This window comes from Adelges cooleyi, unplaced genomic scaffold (genome assembly GCF_023614345.1).
Source record: "Adelges cooleyi isolate 19-005CV unplaced genomic scaffold, UGA_ACOO_1.1 ACOO_flye_CR_arks_rails_tigmint_CR_PRNA_9, whole genome shotgun sequence".
In the NCBI taxonomy this organism is placed as follows: domain Eukaryota; kingdom Metazoa; phylum Arthropoda; class Insecta; order Hemiptera; family Adelgidae; genus Adelges; species Adelges cooleyi.
The window spans coordinates 13,003,189-13,023,414 of record NW_026096579.1 but is presented as its reverse complement, the minus strand read 5'-3'; the positions used below and the strand labels follow the sequence as shown (position 1 = coordinate 13,023,414).

At 28.5% G+C, this 20,226-nt stretch overlaps 1 protein-coding gene across 2 annotated transcripts; it reads left to right on the top strand.

Moving 5' to 3' along the window:
* Positions 1-79: 79 nt before the first annotated feature.
* Positions 80-18,068, top strand: LOC126846575 (neuroendocrine convertase 1-like). Of its 2 annotated transcripts, XM_050586166.1 has the most exons (14): positions 80-151; positions 3,363-3,496; positions 3,586-3,702; positions 3,763-3,867; positions 8,628-8,744; positions 10,214-10,363; positions 10,575-10,740; positions 11,789-11,961; positions 13,208-13,420; positions 15,755-15,855; positions 15,986-16,204; positions 17,292-17,452; positions 17,508-17,641; positions 17,913-18,068. In XM_050586166.1, the coding sequence occupies exons 2-14, from the start codon at positions 3,383-3,385 to the stop codon at positions 18,006-18,008; spliced, it is 1,866 nt and encodes a 621-aa protein (XP_050442123.1). In that variant the 5' UTR covers positions 80-151; positions 3,363-3,382; the 3' UTR covers positions 18,009-18,068. The 2 variants fall into 2 exon arrangements, with proteins under 2 accessions (XP_050442123.1, XP_050442124.1); XM_050586167.1 differs by lacking the exon at positions 13,208-13,420.
* The last annotated feature ends 2,158 nt before the right edge of the window (positions 18,069-20,226 follow it).

Sequence of the window (20,226 nt, the reverse complement as noted above, 5' to 3'; positions counted from 1 at the left end):
GTAATTAACGTACACCTAAGTAAATATGAGCTGACAGGAGTCATGACGATTATGTGATAGCTTGCTATATTCACCAGTAGTCTGGTCGAGAAACAATTCATTCTGATGGTTAACACTGCGTTAATGGATTTTTATACCGTCTCTCATACAGGTAATACACGAATTACATCTATTAAACTAGTAATCTAGTAAACTATTTAAATAATTTCTAATTAGATAAGGCTCTTTCGAGTAATAATTATTTCAAGTATTATAAAAGTTTTTTTTGGAAAATTTTAAACTGAATCTCGCTATCAATTTTTGGTATAACGTCATATTTTTAAATTTCACGTAAAGCTTATCGATAATATTGTGAATATATAGTAATGTATAGTATACCTACACATGAATGCAATTGAAATAATAATCAATTTTTTTTTTTAATAAGCGCCAAATATTACCTTAAATAATTTAGATTCTAAATCGGAGGTGGACTAAAAAACATGACAGGCCTAATAAACCAAAAACATAACAAAACGATTACAAACACGTTTATTACATTCATATGTAATAATTATTCCTGTTAATATTAATCAACCGTTCCAAATATAATCGTTCTAAATTGTTATTTAAGCCTACCACGAATAATATAAAATGAAATAGGTTAAACATTATTTATTAAATAGATAATAGTGTGTAATAGCTAATATTTTATTATTTTTGTATTTAAAATTTTCACGACAAAATGAAAAGTAACTTATTTATTTGTAAGTAGTAAAAAATAATTAATTCGAAAATGTCCAGCACATTCTTCGCTCTAACCGCATTTTTCGTGTATTAAATGTTTCAAAATTAGGAAGAAACGTTTGTTACTGCTCCTCGCATTTATTTTTTACATTAAGTTTCAACCAGGCTGGGTACCGGATTATTCCATTCCGACCTTTGTGGAACAATACATTTTTTAACATAGTTCCGGATTACTTAATTGGAGCAATATATTGTTTGGGATTACTCTATTCCGACCTTGCCGGAACAGTACATTTTTAATGTCGTTGGCTATATGTTAACTTTATTAGTAGGGTTAAGATGTTAATACAAACGTAAACAATAGAGTAAAAGCTATTCCGTATTAATCCATTTAGGGAGTAACACTGAAATACTGTTCCGGAATGCTCCATTAAAAAAAATTGTTCCGATTCCCAGGTTTGAAGCTATATTTAAATTTCAATATTAATTTTTATATTTATAGTATAAAGACTTGTGATCAACTACTCAATCCTACGTTTGACCTTTTGTGTTGTGTATCAACCAAAATTTAATATTTTAAAAATTATGTTTATCGATTAACGTAAAATTGTATAATTTATAAACGTTATTTTAATTCATTAGACCTTAATTTTTGTTGAGATATTTTTTATTTATTAAAAAATAAATAAAAAATATTATGTTTTAAAATATTAAAAATATTATATTGGGAAGTTAACTTCTTATAAAAATAAATTTTTAGCGTTCATTTCAATAAATAATACTACTTGAGAATTTTTTTTACGTTTGAGTGTTAAGTTTTTAATTCGAATACTTCTATTTTTGTCATGGAAATATATTTCAAAACTTTCCGGAGCACGCTTTTTAAAGACCGAACCAAAGATTTAAAAAAAAAGCAGAGCAAATAAACAAATAGCCCTATAAAAATACACTAAGGTGCCAAAACTTTTTACTTGGGGTAAACTTTTGTTAGGACATTGACAGGGTTTAAGCTTAGAAGGTTGAATCTATAAATAAATCATGGACCTATACTTTTTGTTAAACATTTAGTGAAGGAAACCTTGTTATTTTATTTATACTTTTTATCGGCGTGTGAGTTCAATTTTGAAATATTATATACGACTCTTTCTTTTTAAATCAACTTAGGTATAAATAAATAACTAATAAAGATTAATAATTAAAATTAAATAAAAAGTAGAAAAAAAAGCTGACACTGTTTTTTTTTTTTTTTTTGTGAAAAATTAATTTAGCATCAAATATTGCTGTAATGTTTCATTGTTTTGACCAATATTGAAGTAGTATTTAAGATGTATGCTTAAAAGACATAAAATATAATATAATATAATACTCTTTCATTTGCGAATATTTTACGGTAAATGTATTCTTATATTTTATTAATTTATTATACTGTTGTTCGAAATACCCAACTAGGGTCCTAGTTATATCATCAAGTTACCTATATTTTTCAACTTAAACGTTAAACATACAGAAAATGTATTGAATTTTAATTATATTTTTTTATTGTTAAAAATACAATTTAGAAAATATCCATTATTATTTAGGCAAGGATGAAATGCGTCACGATTTACTATAAGTCCAAAGGGTTGTATTGGTTATGGGTGAATCGGTTCATTCTATTGAAACAGGATTACAGTAGGAGTTTGCCTTATTATACATATGCCATAGAATGTATATATGTCTGTGGGATTTAATATTTGCTTGACTTGCCAATATGCAAATATTATAGGATTTGGGACGAGATAAATTATTTGTTTATACTTCATAAAATATAATAACATACACACGGTGCAGGATTTTAAGGTTCAAGTTTATTATAAAATATCAAAAATATCTTTATTAATAATCCATGACTGAAAATGTACAAACTTAGCACTTGAAACTAGGTACGTTATTAAAACTAGAAATGTTTAAGCAACTCAAATGTATGTTTTGTTTAATTACACCATGTTCATCATACTTTCAAAAGTCTTTAAACTCATAGAGAATTATATTTTCATCAAGTCACGACATATTTTTTAATAGATACAGCTAATAAAAATCCAGAACTACATATATCAATAAAAACAGTGTCATGCCAATATTGTGCTTAAAATCGTATTTTTAGTAAAGGGTGGATACGATTAGGGTGATGATGGTTTATTTATAATAATTTGTTGCTATTGTTTCTATTATATTATTGTAATTAACAACTTAATAAAATTATTTTTCATATAACTGTTAATTCACTCTCATATAGTAACCTGGATATTTACTAAGTCTAAATATATTTTCTCCTTTTACATACTATTATTCTCTTTTATAAATTTAGTTTGACCTATAAAATTTAAAAAAATGCCTTGATATGATCTATTTTAAAACAAATTTTTTGAACGAACAGTTCAAAAAGTGAATTCAGTAAGTATGAATTTGTTATTAATATTATTTTTGAAAGTGACTTTAATATACTATGATAACAGATTTAACAAATTTTGAAAATTACATTCTTATGCTATTTGTATAAGATGAACAATATTATTTTAGTTGAAGAGTAAAATAAAAACTTAACCGTAACCTTAAACATGTGGACCTTGGCCCTACTTATACTTATATGATTTTAGCTAATTGAAGTTTTTCAAGAATGAAGACATTTTTTAGAATGAAAGTTTCTTTTCTTTTTTTGTGTTTGTTTGGATACGCCCAATTTATTGTTGGCAATTTTTTAATTGCACCAAATGAATTATTAACTTTACATGTAAGTATAAATTGTACTTGCTGTATACTGTGTTTGCTGTATTTAACTTTAGTAAAAATTAAAACTTGTTTTCAATTGTTTATTGTTAGCATCACGGTGGCCACGATGTAAATTATTACACGAACACGTGGTATTTCTATTCCCCGGAGAATACTGAAAAAATAATAGAATCCATTTCAATTCAAGGGTTTACAAATCTCGAACAGGCATGTAACTAATGAAAATGTAATTACTTTTTCAGTGTATGAAATATTTATTTCAAATAGGTCGAAGGCGTGCCTAATGTTTATAAAGTACGAAAGGCTGATCATCCAGAAAATAATGACCATCATAGTAATGACATTACTAGAACTCTAGAAGATTACAAACAGGTAATTTTATCTTAAACATAAAATATGATTTTTCAAACCAACTCAAACTAAAACCAACAAATAAAGTTTATATAAGTAATAGCCTGAGTTGCTGAACCTAAAAAAATGATTTTGCTATTTACTTTTGCCAAATGTCACATTGTGCCTGCCTTTTTTTTTTACTTCCTCATTAGATTCTTTAAAAAAACTGTTTTTATTTCGTTGATATTATATTTTACACGTACGTGTCGCATAATTAATTTACAAGCCAAATTTTTGGTCAATAATAGTTGTTTTATTTTAAACATATTAATCTTCGTTACGTTCGCCGACTTTAGTATATTATTGCTTTCGTATCACTTACATATATGTCGTACTTGCTGAAGAAACTAAGAAATACGGTCAATTTAAGTGAATTTTACAAATCACACTCCATTATTGTATACTATCGATTATCGGCAATTGATTAAACTCTGGTCTCGGAAACTTGTGTAATTTATGGCATCTGAACATTGTGTGACCGACTGATTAGTCTTAATCTCAATTAAATCAGTAATTAATTTATTGAGTTAGTAGTAATTAAACTTCACAGAAAATGTCTTTTTCTCAAGAGATGATTAATCAAACCATTATTATACTCTTTTATTCATCAACAGAATATATAAATACAATTTTGATTTTGTCAGCTTCAATTTGTCATATATTATAGTTTAAACTTATATAGGTACGTTTCTTCACTCAGCCGGAGCTATACCCTTAAAGTTCACGAAGTCATCCGTTTCGACACTATTTTGGTGGAATATGTATACATAGGCGCTAAAAGCACCCTCTTCGTCATTTTGTATTGACGTCACACTTTGATAACGACAATGATATTATAAGATTAAAATCTTTTCTTTCTTTTTTTCGCAGCAAAATGTAAAAAATGAACTACCACGCAAAAACATCATCTCCTACAATGCATCAATTTTTAAAATATATTTCCATACCAATAAACTTTACAACCTTACTCAACGATACATCAAATGGGAAAATCATTACACAGTTTAATGAACAAAACTAATTCGTTGTCTCCGAAAAGCGTAACTTTTACTCGAGAAGCTATAATAGATTATACAGCCTTTTAAGGTTTTGCTTAGGATGCCTCAAATACAATGCTAAACATTTATTCGCAATTATATTTATACAATAATAAATAAATTTCCTGTTACGTCGATAACTGCATGACCAACAATAATATGGTAATACAGCTTAACGATATTTTGTAGGCTTTCTCTTGGATTTATCTTGTCATCAAATTTATAGAAGCGTTTAAATTAATGTTGATAATTATACTTACTGCCATTGTTTTGTACAAATGAAGCTAGAACACTATTAACATTGAACCGTATATTACTTTGAGACGGGGGGAGTAGAGTTTAAGACCGTACCCTCAATATTTTTTAACTCTGTACCGTTTGTGATGTTATAAAAACACGTGAATACCAATTGATTTACTTCTTATGCACAAGAAAACTGAAGTAAAATGTATGTACATTATACATTATAATATTACATGTGATAGATAGAGTCCATTAAGACCTGGCTATGCTGGGAATCATGAACGGTAAAAAAATCTTACCAGATAAATTCACTGTAAGTAGAGGGAATGGTTGATAACTAGCCTAACCTAACCTTAGGAAAAAGAAACGTATAATGAAAAAGGAGAAATCATGCATTATTAACAAGGTATTGACCATAGACTCGAAATATATGCTGATGAAAGTTGTAGAACATTTTTTTTAATCTATTTTTATTGACGCATTTCAATAGTAGAAGTATTATTTGTATATCTACATAATTATTAAGTAGACTTTTAACAATAGACTTTCTGCTGCAGATCAATGTAAAGTAGACATTATAATATATACTTACTGTCACGAACCCTTCTATTTGTAGACGTCTTGACCTTGAACCCTTTGTTATACTCATGCTCCTCATGCTCATGTTGTACTCCTATTATTTTTTATATATTTACAAGGAATGTTGACAAATATGGAAGTTACGACGATTCCTGGAAACTTAAGGAATCATTGATTTTCTTGACTTTTGACAACATTTCATATTTTAGGCGATGTTATCATTAGTTATATCTAGTTATAGGTAGTTATTTTTTTTTAATTAATTTTTTTTAAATGATTATCAAGCCTCGACTACAGGGTCCTTGGTGTACAGTATATGGTATATAATATAATATAATAGGAAAATTAAAAATACACAATAGTTTTAATTAGAGAGAATAAATTAGATTTTTTAAGAAATTGTATGGTGTTTCGTTCTGTTTGAATGTTAGAGTGAAGTGCTGCCTGGAGATGATCTGGGGTGTTGAATTCCGTTCGGAGGTCTTCATATTTCTTCTAAACCTGAATTCCAAAAAATACGCCGAAAAAATTAAAGAAAGAATAGTTTTACTTTACTTTTTGATAGGAGTTAATATTATTTTCTTGAAAAAAAAGATGTAAACTTTAAAAAATGTTTATTAAGTTTAAAGGCCAATACCTTCTCTGCTACGTATCGAAGTAAAAAAAAATAAAAGTTTAATAATGATAGTTCTAATAACAAAATGCTTATATTTGATTTCGCTATCATTTTCTGTTGTTGTTAGGAAGTGATAGAAAGTACTAGGCAATGATACATATCCTTACTGTCAACATATCCGTTAATATTTATGTACAAATATGTACATAAATATTAAACATATATATATGTATCTTTAACTTTCAAAATGGTCTAATGATTTTGACGAAATGTAGATAATATTCTGTTTAGAGAACTATAAAAAAAAGTTCAATTTTACAACAGTGTTATATTATATTTTAATTAAGTAAGTTTAAATTTGAAAATTAGTAGTAAATAAACTTTGAAAAAGCTTTATGTTGCTTTTCTAACTGAACAACTCTGGGTCTTTTGGTACTAATAATATAGAAGCTAATATAATTAAATGGAACATGTTAATAATTGTATGCAAAAACTTCTGGTAGTGCCTAGTAGTTGAGTTGTCCACAGTTGTGTCATTACGATTCATAATTGTAATTTTCTCTTGATAAAATGTTTAACACAACTCACTATTGAATGAATATTAAAGGTACTGTAAATCATGTTTATTGTTTCACGAATAATAAGATCAGGTGTTTAGACAATAGCGCGTAGAAAGAATGGATATTTAATTAAAATAATACTACCCTTTTGTGTAAACATTAAATAGATAAAAATAAAACAATAAAAGTAAGTCGAGGTAAATTGTTTATTGTTGTGGACAAAACCTCCTTAATGTTATTAAAGTCTAAATCATTTATATTACAATAATTTTTTTTTTATGAATTTACAATGTAGATCTTATGTAAATTAAAGATTTATAAAGTACAGTAATATGCTTATCTGTAGATTGTAATATTTAAACTTTTACGAGATATTGACATTAAAAAAAAAAAAACTTATAGGTGTTTTTTCTTTAATGGTTTTTTAATAAACGTAAAAAATATCTACTCTTGTAATAATAATGAATCCCTATACAAATGCGTGATTTATTACACCGGCAAACTTTTCCATTTCTATTTATATGAAAAACGCCTTGGCACAATATAAACAATAGAAATTATATCCCCTATGTTTATGGTTTTTCACAGGATTGTACAATAACGTAATGTCACCGTGGGAATAATTATAAACTCGGCTATTTAAATGGGGAATTTGAGGGTATCTTCTTTTGTGTTGTTTAAAGTACTCGAAGTAATTGCAATCTCGCTTGGCATCTTTTGCGCATAAAAAGAAAAACTAACTCCCAGAAGATATCCAACGCCCATACGGATAGAATATCCCTATTTTGGTATCGTACTTAAACAGTGCACTTACATTGGCATAACGAATAAAGTGTAATTACGCTGTGCCGGTTTTTGTTATGCAAATTTTGATATTACTAAAAGTTAATCAAGAGTGGGTGATGCATTTATTATAACAGGCTATTTATTAGAAATGTATAAAAAAACCAACTTATAACAAATTAACATTTTATTATTTGTATGATACGCGTTTTACCAGCTGTATAATTATTTTTAAAGTGATTCGTTTCAGAGGACGTTATACTAACTATTTATTTATTTATGGGTTCGGTATTTTTCGCTAAATTAGTTAAAGCTAAAACTATTTATTAGTACAGTAATTATGATTCTTAATTGCCACTTAATGTTTTTTCTTACGCCCCCACAGCGTCCGCTAATACCATTTTTCGCTATTTCTTAACCAAACCACGTCGAAGCTACGTCGAATGCGTTTTATTCAGCCCAAAATAATTTTAAAACAAAAATTACTATTATGAAATGAAAAGATGGTGACGCTGTGGAGCAAATTTCGTATTATCTTATTATTATATTTTGCATTTGACTTGATGTTTAATTATCATAAAATACATTATTTACTTTTTCAAAACTAAAATCATTTTTCTAAGAAATATTTTCTAAAAGCGGTTGTGAATATTTCATAGTAGGCGTTTAAACATCTTCTTAACCACAAATTGTACATTTTCTCTTATTGTCTAATTGCGTCCACGTGTAAATTTATTAGCATAACTAATTATACTTTGTATCAGGAGCTTAACCTAAGGTCCACATTAATGTTTGGGATGATTGATTGTGAATGTTATTATCAGTCCGTCGTTTCAATAACATAGTACGGTCAACAAAACTTTTTTTTTTGTTTTTAATAAATATGATCAGCTGGCTTAGCTAAACGGACAAAACTTTCAGGTGATTTGGGTCAAACAAGGATTTACGAGAAATCTGCACAAAAGAGGACCTATAGATGCCCATAGCAGATACGAGCGATATTTTAACGATGAACTTTGGAGTTTGCAGTGGTATGAGGTAAATTTAATGATGATATTGTGTACAGATGAATACACATGACGATAAATCGTCCGTTAATGTTCGGTGCTTTTTGAATTTTATATTTTCCACTGATAAAAAATAGGGTTTATGAATAATTATCCAAGACATAACTTTTAATGTTAATTTTATAATTTGTTTCGTGCTCGGCAATAGAATGTTTTACTCTTTTGCATACACTTCAGTGTAAAACAAATTAAAAAGTAAAAGCGTTTCGTTAATGTATACAAGATATTATTCGTTAAGGGAAATTAACATTAACGATATTTATTTTTTGAAAACGATAATTTGAAAATAATGAATTCAATTACCCAAACATTTAACAAACTTTTTTCAAATAAATATGAAATTATAATCAACTATTCAAAACACTATAGTGTATTTTATAAATACGAATGTAATAAAAATGGTATACATTTAAAATAATTGTATGGAATATAATTTTTATGCTATTTGTTTTAAACTATTAATGCACAATTTTTGTTTTGTTTTGCTGCAGATCCATCAATTAGTTTTAACCACATGACAGGTCTCTTTACATATACCTCTTTTATATATTTCCAAAGACCGGTGATCGGTGACTCCATTATGTAAATGTGATGTTAGATGTATTTCAATTCTTGTTTGTATTTTTTTTTTAAATATCTAAATTTGATATTATATTATAACTATACTTGAGTCGACCTATAGAATTTGATAATCTCATTTATTCTTTATTAATATCTTTAGGTATAGTTTAGTTAACCATGAAAACCGTTTTTTGATAAAATAAAATAAATTTCGGAAAGACTAAATAATCGATACATTTTGCATACAAAAATAATTGAGAAACATGACCTAATTTATATTCTCAGAAATCTTGATCTTATTAAAAAATACTTTTAACCGGAATTGAGGTATGCGAGGGATCCCTACGAGGGATATTTTAATTAATTACGCAACAGCAGATATATTATTATGTTTCGATAACTGACTTTATACATTTATATTATGTTAGTTTAATACATAACTCGATTTTTTAAGGAAAAGATTAATGAGTTTTTCTTTAAATATAATGAAGGTTCAGACTGAAAAGGTTAAGAATAATAGGGTATTTATACATTTAGGGTTTAATGAAAATACAATATTAAAAAAAAAGTTTATCTTTTCAACTGTTAAGTAGCTGATATTATTTTTAATCAGTACGAATTTTTTTTATTGCGCAATATATATTTTTTACTTGTTATGTTTTTGAGAGAAGTCGTTAAAAGTAGTCGGTGAAGAAGTATTGTGTAAGAATATATATTATATTTCAATAATAACTTACACTATTTTTTTAATTATTGTCAACTTGCTAGTAATTAGTATACATCCAAGTACATAAAAATAATATAATAAGCGCGTGACTTTTATAGGTATGCATTTAAGTTAAAAATATTGTAAAACGGTATAATTCTATTATGTTTTAGCAAGATTACCGTAGTGATAACGACTCGCCACGGTTAAACATGAACCTAGTACCTGTGTACAATGAACTTAAGTACACGGGCAAAGGAGTTCGGGTTGCAGTTATTGATGATGGATTGGAGCACACTCACGATGATATTAAAGATAATTACGTTTGTATAAAATACCATTTTTATATAATATGTAGTATATTAATATTTTTCAAATTTGAAACATAAACTTTAATTTTATTCAATTTATCGCATTGTTAATAATTAGTTTATACATTCTTCGGGCGATTAGAACGCTCTAATATATTATATTGATACTGTTCACTTAAATCATAAGCTCATGTTCAAACTACAAGCAAAATCATTATTTCAGGATAAAGACATTAGCATTAATTTGAATTGGAACAAAACAGACCCAATGCCCAGGTATGGTGAATTTTTGGAAAACAACCATGGGACGAGGTGTGCCGGAGAAATAGCGATGGCTGCAAATAACAACAAGTGTGGAGTTGGGGTAGCTTACAACGCAAAAGTAGGCGGTTAGTCAGTTTTCATAGATGTTATAGTTTTAAGTAGAATTTTTATTTATTCAACATTAATCGGTTGTATCGTTGTCTGAAATTCTGGTGCGCCTTAAGGAGAGCGCACTTCTTCCCGCTATTATTTAATTTATTCGTGAATGATGTTAAAGTTATTTTTTATGATTGATTGGTTTTGTCTTTCTTAGGTGACTTAAAATGATTTAAAATTGTACCTTTTCTCAATGACTGTCTAAAGTTGCAATGTAACGTGTTTAGTTTTATTAACTGGTTTGGACTTCAATGTCAAAAAAAAGTTTTTCCATACATTTTCGCATAAAAGAAATCATTGTTAAAATTTAATTATAGCATCGGCCATTCGTTCATTTAACTGTTCGTATTGTTAAGGACCTCGGGATTTTATTTTCTTCCGACCTTTCGTTTAGTTGGTATATTAACGTTATACGTAATAAAGCCTCTAAAGTGTTGGGGGTTGTTTGAAGAAACTCATTAGGTTTTAATGATCCAATAGTTTTCAGAACGCTGTATTCTTGTCTAGTTAGGTCGATTTTAGAATTTGGTTGTGTAGTCTGTAGTCCCCTGTCCCACACAATTTCAGTCGATAATTCAGAAGTCAAAAATAAGTTACGCACGATTAAAATGTTGTGTGAAATTTCATCTTCCATCAATAGTTGACAAAAGGAGTGCGTGCGATGCTACATTTATTTATACATTGGCAAATGTACTCATAAACTCTTCAGATTTGCATAGTAAACTTAATTTTGCTGTACTAAGCTATAACAGAAGATATAATAAATTTAAATTTACTATTCCCCAACATTCCTACAACTATGGTTATACTTTAATCCCTACTTAGTCTAATGCGGGTAATTAGTAGTCTAGTTGAATTTGATTTATTCCATGGTATTTTTAAATATTTTTTACTATATACTGTTATTGTAATTATTGTTTTCTGTTATTCTATTTTGGGGTAATTATCATTATAACGATTAACGTGAGTAGTTAAAAAAATATCTACAATCACTTTTAGTTAATTATTGAATTATAGGAATCGTATTGCTTGACGGTAAGACCAATGACGAGTTGGAAGCAAGAGCTTTAATACATGCCTTGAAATTGGTTCATATTTATAATGGATCTTGGGGACCGAAAGACAACGGCATGTTAGTTGATGGACCGGGTCCTATAGGACAATTGGCATTTCACATTGGAGCTACTATGGTAATCATTTTTAGAGCCTAGAGATTGTAAATTTTACTATAAAATATGAATATTATACAAGATCAAAAAAATGTATACCTTGTACGGTTGATACTGGTAACAATTTAACAGACAGGGAGACGACAAATGATTCTAAATAAATCTACTGATAATACAAGAGTAACATATAAATATATATTCAAGGCAGGCCGAAAAAAGCGTGGTTGTTATTATAAATAGAAAGATAAAAATTGATTAATTAAAATATAGAGAATAAACGAAACAAGGAGAAAAAGGATTTGAACTGGTCGGGGTTCGGGGCCCTAATTGTATGGGATTAACATGTATGTAAATATTTTGTTAACAAAAAATATCCGCGAGGATTTCAAAATATTATTGATTTAAGTCATGAAAAAAGACAGTTAGTAGGGTAAAATTTGAGTAATATTTACCCAAAAGAATACGGTTATTTTTCCATCTCTAATCACTATTATTTATATAGATAAATATATACCATAGTTACAAATGCGCCACAGCATTTTTTGTCAGATTTTTGTAAGCTGATATATGTGTATTTCAAGCGCCGGAAACAAATATGTGAGGTATGGCAATAGCGTTATTAACGTTATAATAGCTCAATAAAAAATATGAAAAATTAAATAAACGCAGAAGGAAAAGTTATTTTGGTCCACTCTACTAAAAGCTTGTTTTGTTTGAAGTTCTCGAGTGAATTTTATTTATACAGTCACTTTGCAGATTTCAACGACAATCTGTCATCATATTATGAGTATCTCATTTACCATGATATCGGCCCTCTATGTTCGGTCTTTATGTTCTATTGAAATCGGTCATCTTGTTCTTCACTATACCTAGTGTGGCCAAGATTTTCAGGGAAATGGTACTTGATACTTATGAGTTATGAGGATGTCCACTATTGAAGTATTGAAATATCACCTTGGAAGTATTATTTTAATTCCTTTTTTTTATTGATTAACTGTACTATTAAGTAGTTATAATAAATAATTGATGAGACTAAGAGAAAAATAGATGGGATAATTGAGAGGATAGAAGAAAAAAATTAGATGTGGTACAATACATTGGGAGTTCAATTAATTTAGGTGAAAAGGAAAAAGAGAAAAAATCTCTGTAAAATATTATCAAATACTATCAAATATTTGTTTAGTCATGCAGATGTCCGAGCGAATTCAGGTGCGCTGCTTATGATATAAGGTATTTAAGTGAGCCATTTTTTAAATTTTTTGTTTAGGGCCGAGGTGGTAAAGGCGCAATATATGTATTTGCATCTGGAAATGGTCGTTTGTTGTATGACAATTGTGCTGCAGACGGTTATGTGGGAAGTATTTACTCGTTGGTTATCGGTAGTGCTACGCATGAAGGCAAAGCTCCTTTGTACGCCGAACGATGTGCGGCTGTTATAGCGACTGCATATTCCGGCGGTCTTATCGATGACATCAAAGTTGTAAGTACATGTAAACGATTTTAGATTTAATCATCTAACGAATTGTACAAACACAAAGTAGGTATTAGATATGGTTGAAATATTGTACGAAGTAAGTGTATACGTTTGAGTTCAATTTGTTTTTTTGCAATCGTAAACCTAATATTTGTACTACATTTTGATTATATTTGAATAATACCAACATTTTTGTGTTGTATAGTGAAAGAAAGTAAGATGCTAAACTCCATAATACATATAATATTTTACAAGTAAATTTTTAGGGTGGTACGAAAGTAGGTCGAGTAGTGAAACGGATAACAAATATTTAACACCTCTCGTCACGCGTAAATATTACTGATATAATATTAATGATAAATAAACTGGTTTCGGTCCGGACCAAAAAGTTCAGTAAGATATTTTTTAAATGTTAAAAATGAATAAAGCTTAAAATAATATAGAAGTTAATCTACTAGGGAGGACGCTACACCACGTATCTATTAAGGAATAGAGTATAGGCAATTTTTCGCAAAATCTTAATTTAGAGCTTAAACTAGCACAGATACTTATAGAAGAAAAAATTATATTTGGACTAAAAAATATCCTAAATAACTAATATTGTTTTATGTAGGCACTATTTGTCATACATTTTTTTTAAAATATGTTTCCTACAAAACATATGTTATTTAAGTTTCTACGTTTATTATAATTACTCTATCGACTTTGTAATACTTGAAATTCGGAATTCCTATTTTGCTTCAAAAGTTGTTCAGTTTACTATGGCGTCCTTTAAATGGTTTCTGAGAAAAACCGCGAATATTTAAAAAAAAAATTAGCGCTTGACCCTTAATTTATCTTTTGGTATTTAATATTTCTAAAGGTTAATTATGTAATCAATTATGGTTCACTAATTAAATTACACAACAACTATACTACAAAAGAAAGCACATCTATAGGTTATTAACACAATTATTTTGTTTTAAAAAAATGTATTAAAACCTTGTTGATTATAGTTTGGGTCTTTCAGATTTCCAATTAGAAAATTAGTGTAACACAATGTACAAATGCGTTAAGTCTCAATTCAGCTAATTAAATTATGGAAAATGTGTACAACTATTTAATTAATTTTTTAATTAACATTATATAACAACATAATATATTTCGCCTCTAATGTATTTTTAAGCAACACATATTATATTAGTGTTTTAAAACTATTCATTTTTGTAAATAAACTATTTTTAATATTATGCCGTCATAAAATTAAGTTCTCCAACGTTATTGAAATTTGAGTCACGTAGGAAATAATCCCTGTGCTACATATACATAAAAATTAATGTTGTATTTAATGAGCAAAAGGGCTACAGTTAAATGTATATAGTATATTTTTTTCTATCTATTTTCTCGATTAGAAATGTTGTTGTATTAATAGGAGTTTGATTGCTTCCGTGGCAAGCAGATTTTTTAGTTGTACTCGCCAAATAATATTTCTATCAAATAAACAGCCTATGTTTAATATTAAAAACAAACAGAAAAGTATTGTTTTTAAAATACTTGTTTTTTTGTTACATCATTAAGTAGTACGGTTGTAGGAAATGTCGATTTTAATCAAGCAGAGTGGCGTTTACTTGAAATCCATTAAAAAAATAAATCTATTGTTTATTAAGTGATGTACATTTTTAGATATATGTAGTATGTGTGTATAGTTTACCTACTAGTTTAAGAAAAAATACAGTTTTTTTAATCGATTTAGTAAATATTTTTAAATATATATTTATGAACATAATATGTGCTATAGATATTAGATGTACACAATATTTTGAATCATGATAAAAGACCTGCATTGCACCAGGCCACCATATAAGTATAGAATACCTTTACTATACGAGTATAAATGTTCCACTAAGCCCAACTCGTAAAGGGCGATGAGTACACTTGCTATTATCGTTTTAAAATAAATTCAGTTTACCTTCCTGCATCGATGAACGACAATAGGGAAGACGATCAATATCATATTATATTATGTAACGCTATAAAACCTCTTGCTTCAAAATATAAAGTATTCTGTATTCTGTAGTTATACGATATGCTCTTTACAAAAATGGTTATAAAATATCTTACCATATTACTCTGTAATATCGGTCGTGTTAAGGTGTAAGTTTTTACGATTGACATAAGAGAAATAATTTTGTTGAATTTAATATTAATATTTATTTGTAGCTTCTGCTTTGTCAAATTTCATGCTCAAGGTCTAAATAGATAGTCATAATTAGCCGTAGGTACAAGATAAAGCATATTACCTAATGATGTACGATGATCATCGTTTTACTAATATACTAACTAGCAGAATAAACTATATAGGTTACATCAGATATCAATAATACTTGTACTACAAGGCATACCGGGACCTCGGCTGCAGCCCCATTAGCATCTGGAATAGTGGCCTTAGCACTGGAAGCCAAGTACGTTTATCTTTACTATTTCTATTTCTAGAAAAAAATAATTGGCCATCAAAATATATTTATATTTTTGTTTTACTAAAATGAATAACGTGTATGACTTGGTAATATTTTTTTTTGCCGGTCAGTATAGCGAAGAGTTGACCTGGAGAGACGTTCATCATTTGTTAGTAAGGAACTGTGAAATTGAACCTTTGTCAAAAAATGAAGGTTGGAAAGTTAACGCAGCAGGCTTCCATTTTAATCCTCAATTCGGATTTGGTCTAATAAACGCTTATAGCCTAGTGAAAGAGGCAATGTCTTGGAAAAATGTACCAGAAAAGACCATATGCGCAGTTGAATTTTTGATTCAGTAAGTTGAAATTTGTTTTAAAATAAACGGTTGACATTAGACTTAGGTACAACTGTTGTTGTGTAGCGTTAATTAATAACAGGGTAATGCATTTAGCGTTATGTGTTTAAGCTACATATTAATATGTATAAGCAACCTGTGTCTTTAAGGACTTTTGTATAATATATTTTGTAAGATAATCTTTATGGAAGATAAACTCGTTTATATTCGTGTTTTAATAAGTTATCTTGAATATAGTTTAAACAAAATTAAGCCTATTCTATTGTCTACACAGTTGAATCTAAAGCAGCGGTTTTAGTTGACATTTAAGCGTTTCGTATAGACTTAGTAATAAATTAAAACTTATTCACTGAGCTAAACTGTAGGTTAGTTCGCAAAACCGTTTAAGATGTAAATAGAATTCCAAACTGTATAGATTATCTGACAGCTATTACGTGTTCGTGTAAATACGAATCGATAAGCGAACGTTTAATTTTGTTCGAGCAATCAGTTAATAACCCACAGCTGGTTAAAAGTTTTTCCATTAACAAATCCCACCACTTGCTCGGTATACCTTTATATATAGTGGTTTATTTTAAGCACTGTCTATGAGCTTACATCAAAGGAAAATGGTTTTAATTATCTCATATTACACAAAAAACTTAAAAGTAAGGCTTTGAAAATGTATACTATTGCCAGGAATATTAAAACTAAACTAAAACGATGAAAAAAGACTAGATTTTAATGTTTATGTTTAAATTGTTTATATTTAAAATCTTATAATAAATATATTCTTCCCGTAAAGAACAGTTTCAATAAAGATCATTTAATACAGATTGTTAGTTTAATACATAATTATAATATTTATACAAATCTGACGTCAGTTTAAAAATTAGTGTTAAAATTATTATAACACAACGTCTATAAAATAACGTCCAAGAAACACCTAAAGTCTAGTTGGCGACGAACAAAATACTTTCAGTTAAAAGCCCGAAATAATGATTTCAATAAAATTGTACTCTAATCACGTTAAGATTAAAGACACACGTCTTTGTGAACAAGTAACAGCAATTTTTTTGGTATGATAATATGTTAAAACTGTTTTTAGTGATAACTTCGACAACTTCGGTGGAGGTAAAAGCTTTGTTAAGTCAACAAAATCAGATGGTTGTAACGGAAACGTCAAATATTTGGAACACGTTCAATTGAGTATTAGTATTCAGTACCCAATTCGTGGGCTGATTGAAGTGGATCTAATGTCACCAAACGGTAAGTGATGCTATTAATTTTCGTTTATATATGCGTATAACGCCTGCATGCGCAGGAACACTGTGCAAAATGATGGAATCCCGGCCTTTGGACGTGTCGAATGAGGGGTTTATCGAGTGGAAAATCAAATCCTTGCAATTTTGGGGTGAAAACCCATTGGGCGAATGGACAGTGTTTGTTAAAGACGAGGTAAAATTAATGGAAATTAAAATAGCGTGGGTGGAAGAAAATAATTGATTTAAATTAGAAAAGTGTGACCGTATAATATAATTAATTATTATTATAAAGCCTAGAAAAAAGCAATTTATGACATTTAAAAAAATATATATTATTATACAAACGCTGTGTGTATTACAGACATTATACATTTTCTTCAGTTCAAATTTTTCTATAAAAATCAAATGAGTATTATTTTTTTCTTTTTAAATTTATTTGGAAAAAAATCAATTACTATTTTTAGATTCCTTTCGAAGGTCTCAAGTTAGTTGGACAAGTTGAAAAAGTCACACTGATTTTGCATGGAACACTGGACTACCCTTATAATGTGAATAAGTAAACCATTTTGATAAAAATGTATACTTGTTGTAGTAAAACTAAAAATAACATGAAATAATAAATAAACAGATAATATTGGCATAAACATTATTGATATTTTTTTTATTGTATTGTTATATTAGTGAGTTCGTTGATTGCACGTGAAAGTCAAAGTTCTTCGCCTTTTTTTAAATTATTACTGAACTTTAGGTTTTTAATTATCAGCCCATTGCAATAGATTCTAAACTATTTTAGTAGTATATTGCTAACGTTACACGTATAATATCGTTTACAAGTATGGAAGGAATCATATTATAAAGACAGTTTTTCAGCCGAGTCTGCAACCACGAAAGATCATTTTCATGTCTCGTTGAAGTACCGAATAAATTTGGAGTAGTGGTGGAATTATAGATAATGATATAGTAAATTAACGAGCGGTAACAAGCTAGTATAATAAAACGTCAAGTTTCTGGCTAAAATTGTAGTGTTTATTGCTGGCTTAAAACAATTCATAGAGAAATTGGGCTCTTAAACTGTTTTGAATTTATTATTTAGTTCTAATTTGAACGTTGAACGTACAACATATCTCTTATCTCAAATCAGATAACAGCGTACCAGATTAACATTCGAAATAGATCCGAAATGGTCATTCCGATAATTGTCTTTCGTCGTCGCTTCGTAGTTTTTGTTACATTGCGGCGCGTAGCAGCGTAACGCTTTTTTGGTAACACTTTGTTTCGGTTATTTACCGGCTAAATCTCACCCTTATCTCCTACCCCCTATTCCACCCCTATCTCCCGTCCCCAACCCTTTCGCTTTTTTCTTTACGCCTTTTTCGTTACGCTCTTTTGGTAACGCTTTTATGGTAACGCTTTAATGGTAACGCTTTTTTCGGATATTTGCCAGGGTTATGTGCCAGAGCTAAGACATGAAAATGTCAATATAGCATTGTTAGTATTTTGTAATTATTGGACTTCGCTAAAAGGGCGGAAATGCGTGGTCGGATATATAACGCATACCATATATATTACCTACTTAAAATTAAAAAATAATATTCACTGTTCAGTCAGTTTTAAGTTTTGTTTAATTTATGTCTATACATAAGCATATATTAACACTACGCATATTAAAAAGTTATTACACACGGTTTAGTTTGCCTTTTTTTTATGTAATTTTAAAATTTAAAACTAATTAACAAATATTCTGTTGAACCTGCATTTTGACATCAAATATTTATGACCTTTAAAATTTAATATAAAATGAAAAAGGTATTAATTATTTAGACCTACAGTAAAAATGGCTGATCGTAGAAACCCGACTGAGTATAAAAAAAAAATATTGTTAAAATTAGCCCATAGCTTTTAGGTAAGCCCGAAGCCTTGGAATATTTACTAACTAGTTTTATTTACTATTAATGACTTTAATACTAAATATATTTGAACATTATATCATATTTAGACTTTTGTATTAATCGATACATTTAGTGAACGATTTCGAGGTAATATTTACTGAAAAATAGTACAAAGTTTAGGTTAAAATCTGAGACGTTTTATAGTTATTCGAAAATGATATATTAGGTTTTATTACTTTCTTTGCTTAATTAATTGACTAATGATAATTATATAAAGAAATATTAAATCGTTTGAAAGTCAGTTTTTCAAAAACTAACCGTTCACCTAGATCATCAATATTGGAAAAGCTATTAAGTAAGGGAATTTATATTGTGGCTAAATGGCGCGCAAAGGTAAACATAATTATATTATACAACACCACCTCTCGTACAAGTTTAATTAACTTTGCCTATCAGACAACGTTTTCCATATTCATATTTACCGCATGCGAAGTATCCGTTTATATTATATTACCATAGGTATACGCAAGTAAATATATATTATATAACAAAGTAAACTTGGTTATAAATAACCTAACCTAACCGAGATATTAAGTATTTTTTGTTATATTCTTAGTAAAATTGATTATGTGCTCCGTTCTGAAATTTCAACCTTCGGCTTTTGCCGGATTGTGTTATTTTACTTGTTATTCGAAGAAGTCAGCAGCAGACAATTTCAAAGGATTTCGATTTCTTGACATCGTTTGTAATACGATAAAAGCACATAAGTAAAGCTTTTAAATAATATACATAAGTTATAATTTTGCCTCATTAGTTTTTGTCACATCATTAAATCAACAGATAAACAATATAAAAAAGTTTTATTTAGGTTTAGGTATTTGTATTTTGT

Bases quoted from the DNA above. Each gene is read 5' to 3' on its own strand.
- LOC126846575 (XM_050586166.1), top strand. From the start codon at position 3,383: ATGAAGACATTTTTTAGAATGAAAGTTTCTTTTCTTTTTTTGTGTTTG. The intron at 10,741-11,788 runs GTTAGTCAGTTT...ATTGAATTATAG, and splicing joins TTACAACGCAAAAGTAGGCG to GAATCGTATTGCTTGACGGT. The intron at 17,642-17,912 runs GTAAAATTAATG...TACTATTTTTAG, and splicing joins CAGTGTTTGTTAAAGACGAG to ATTCCTTTCGAAGGTCTCAA.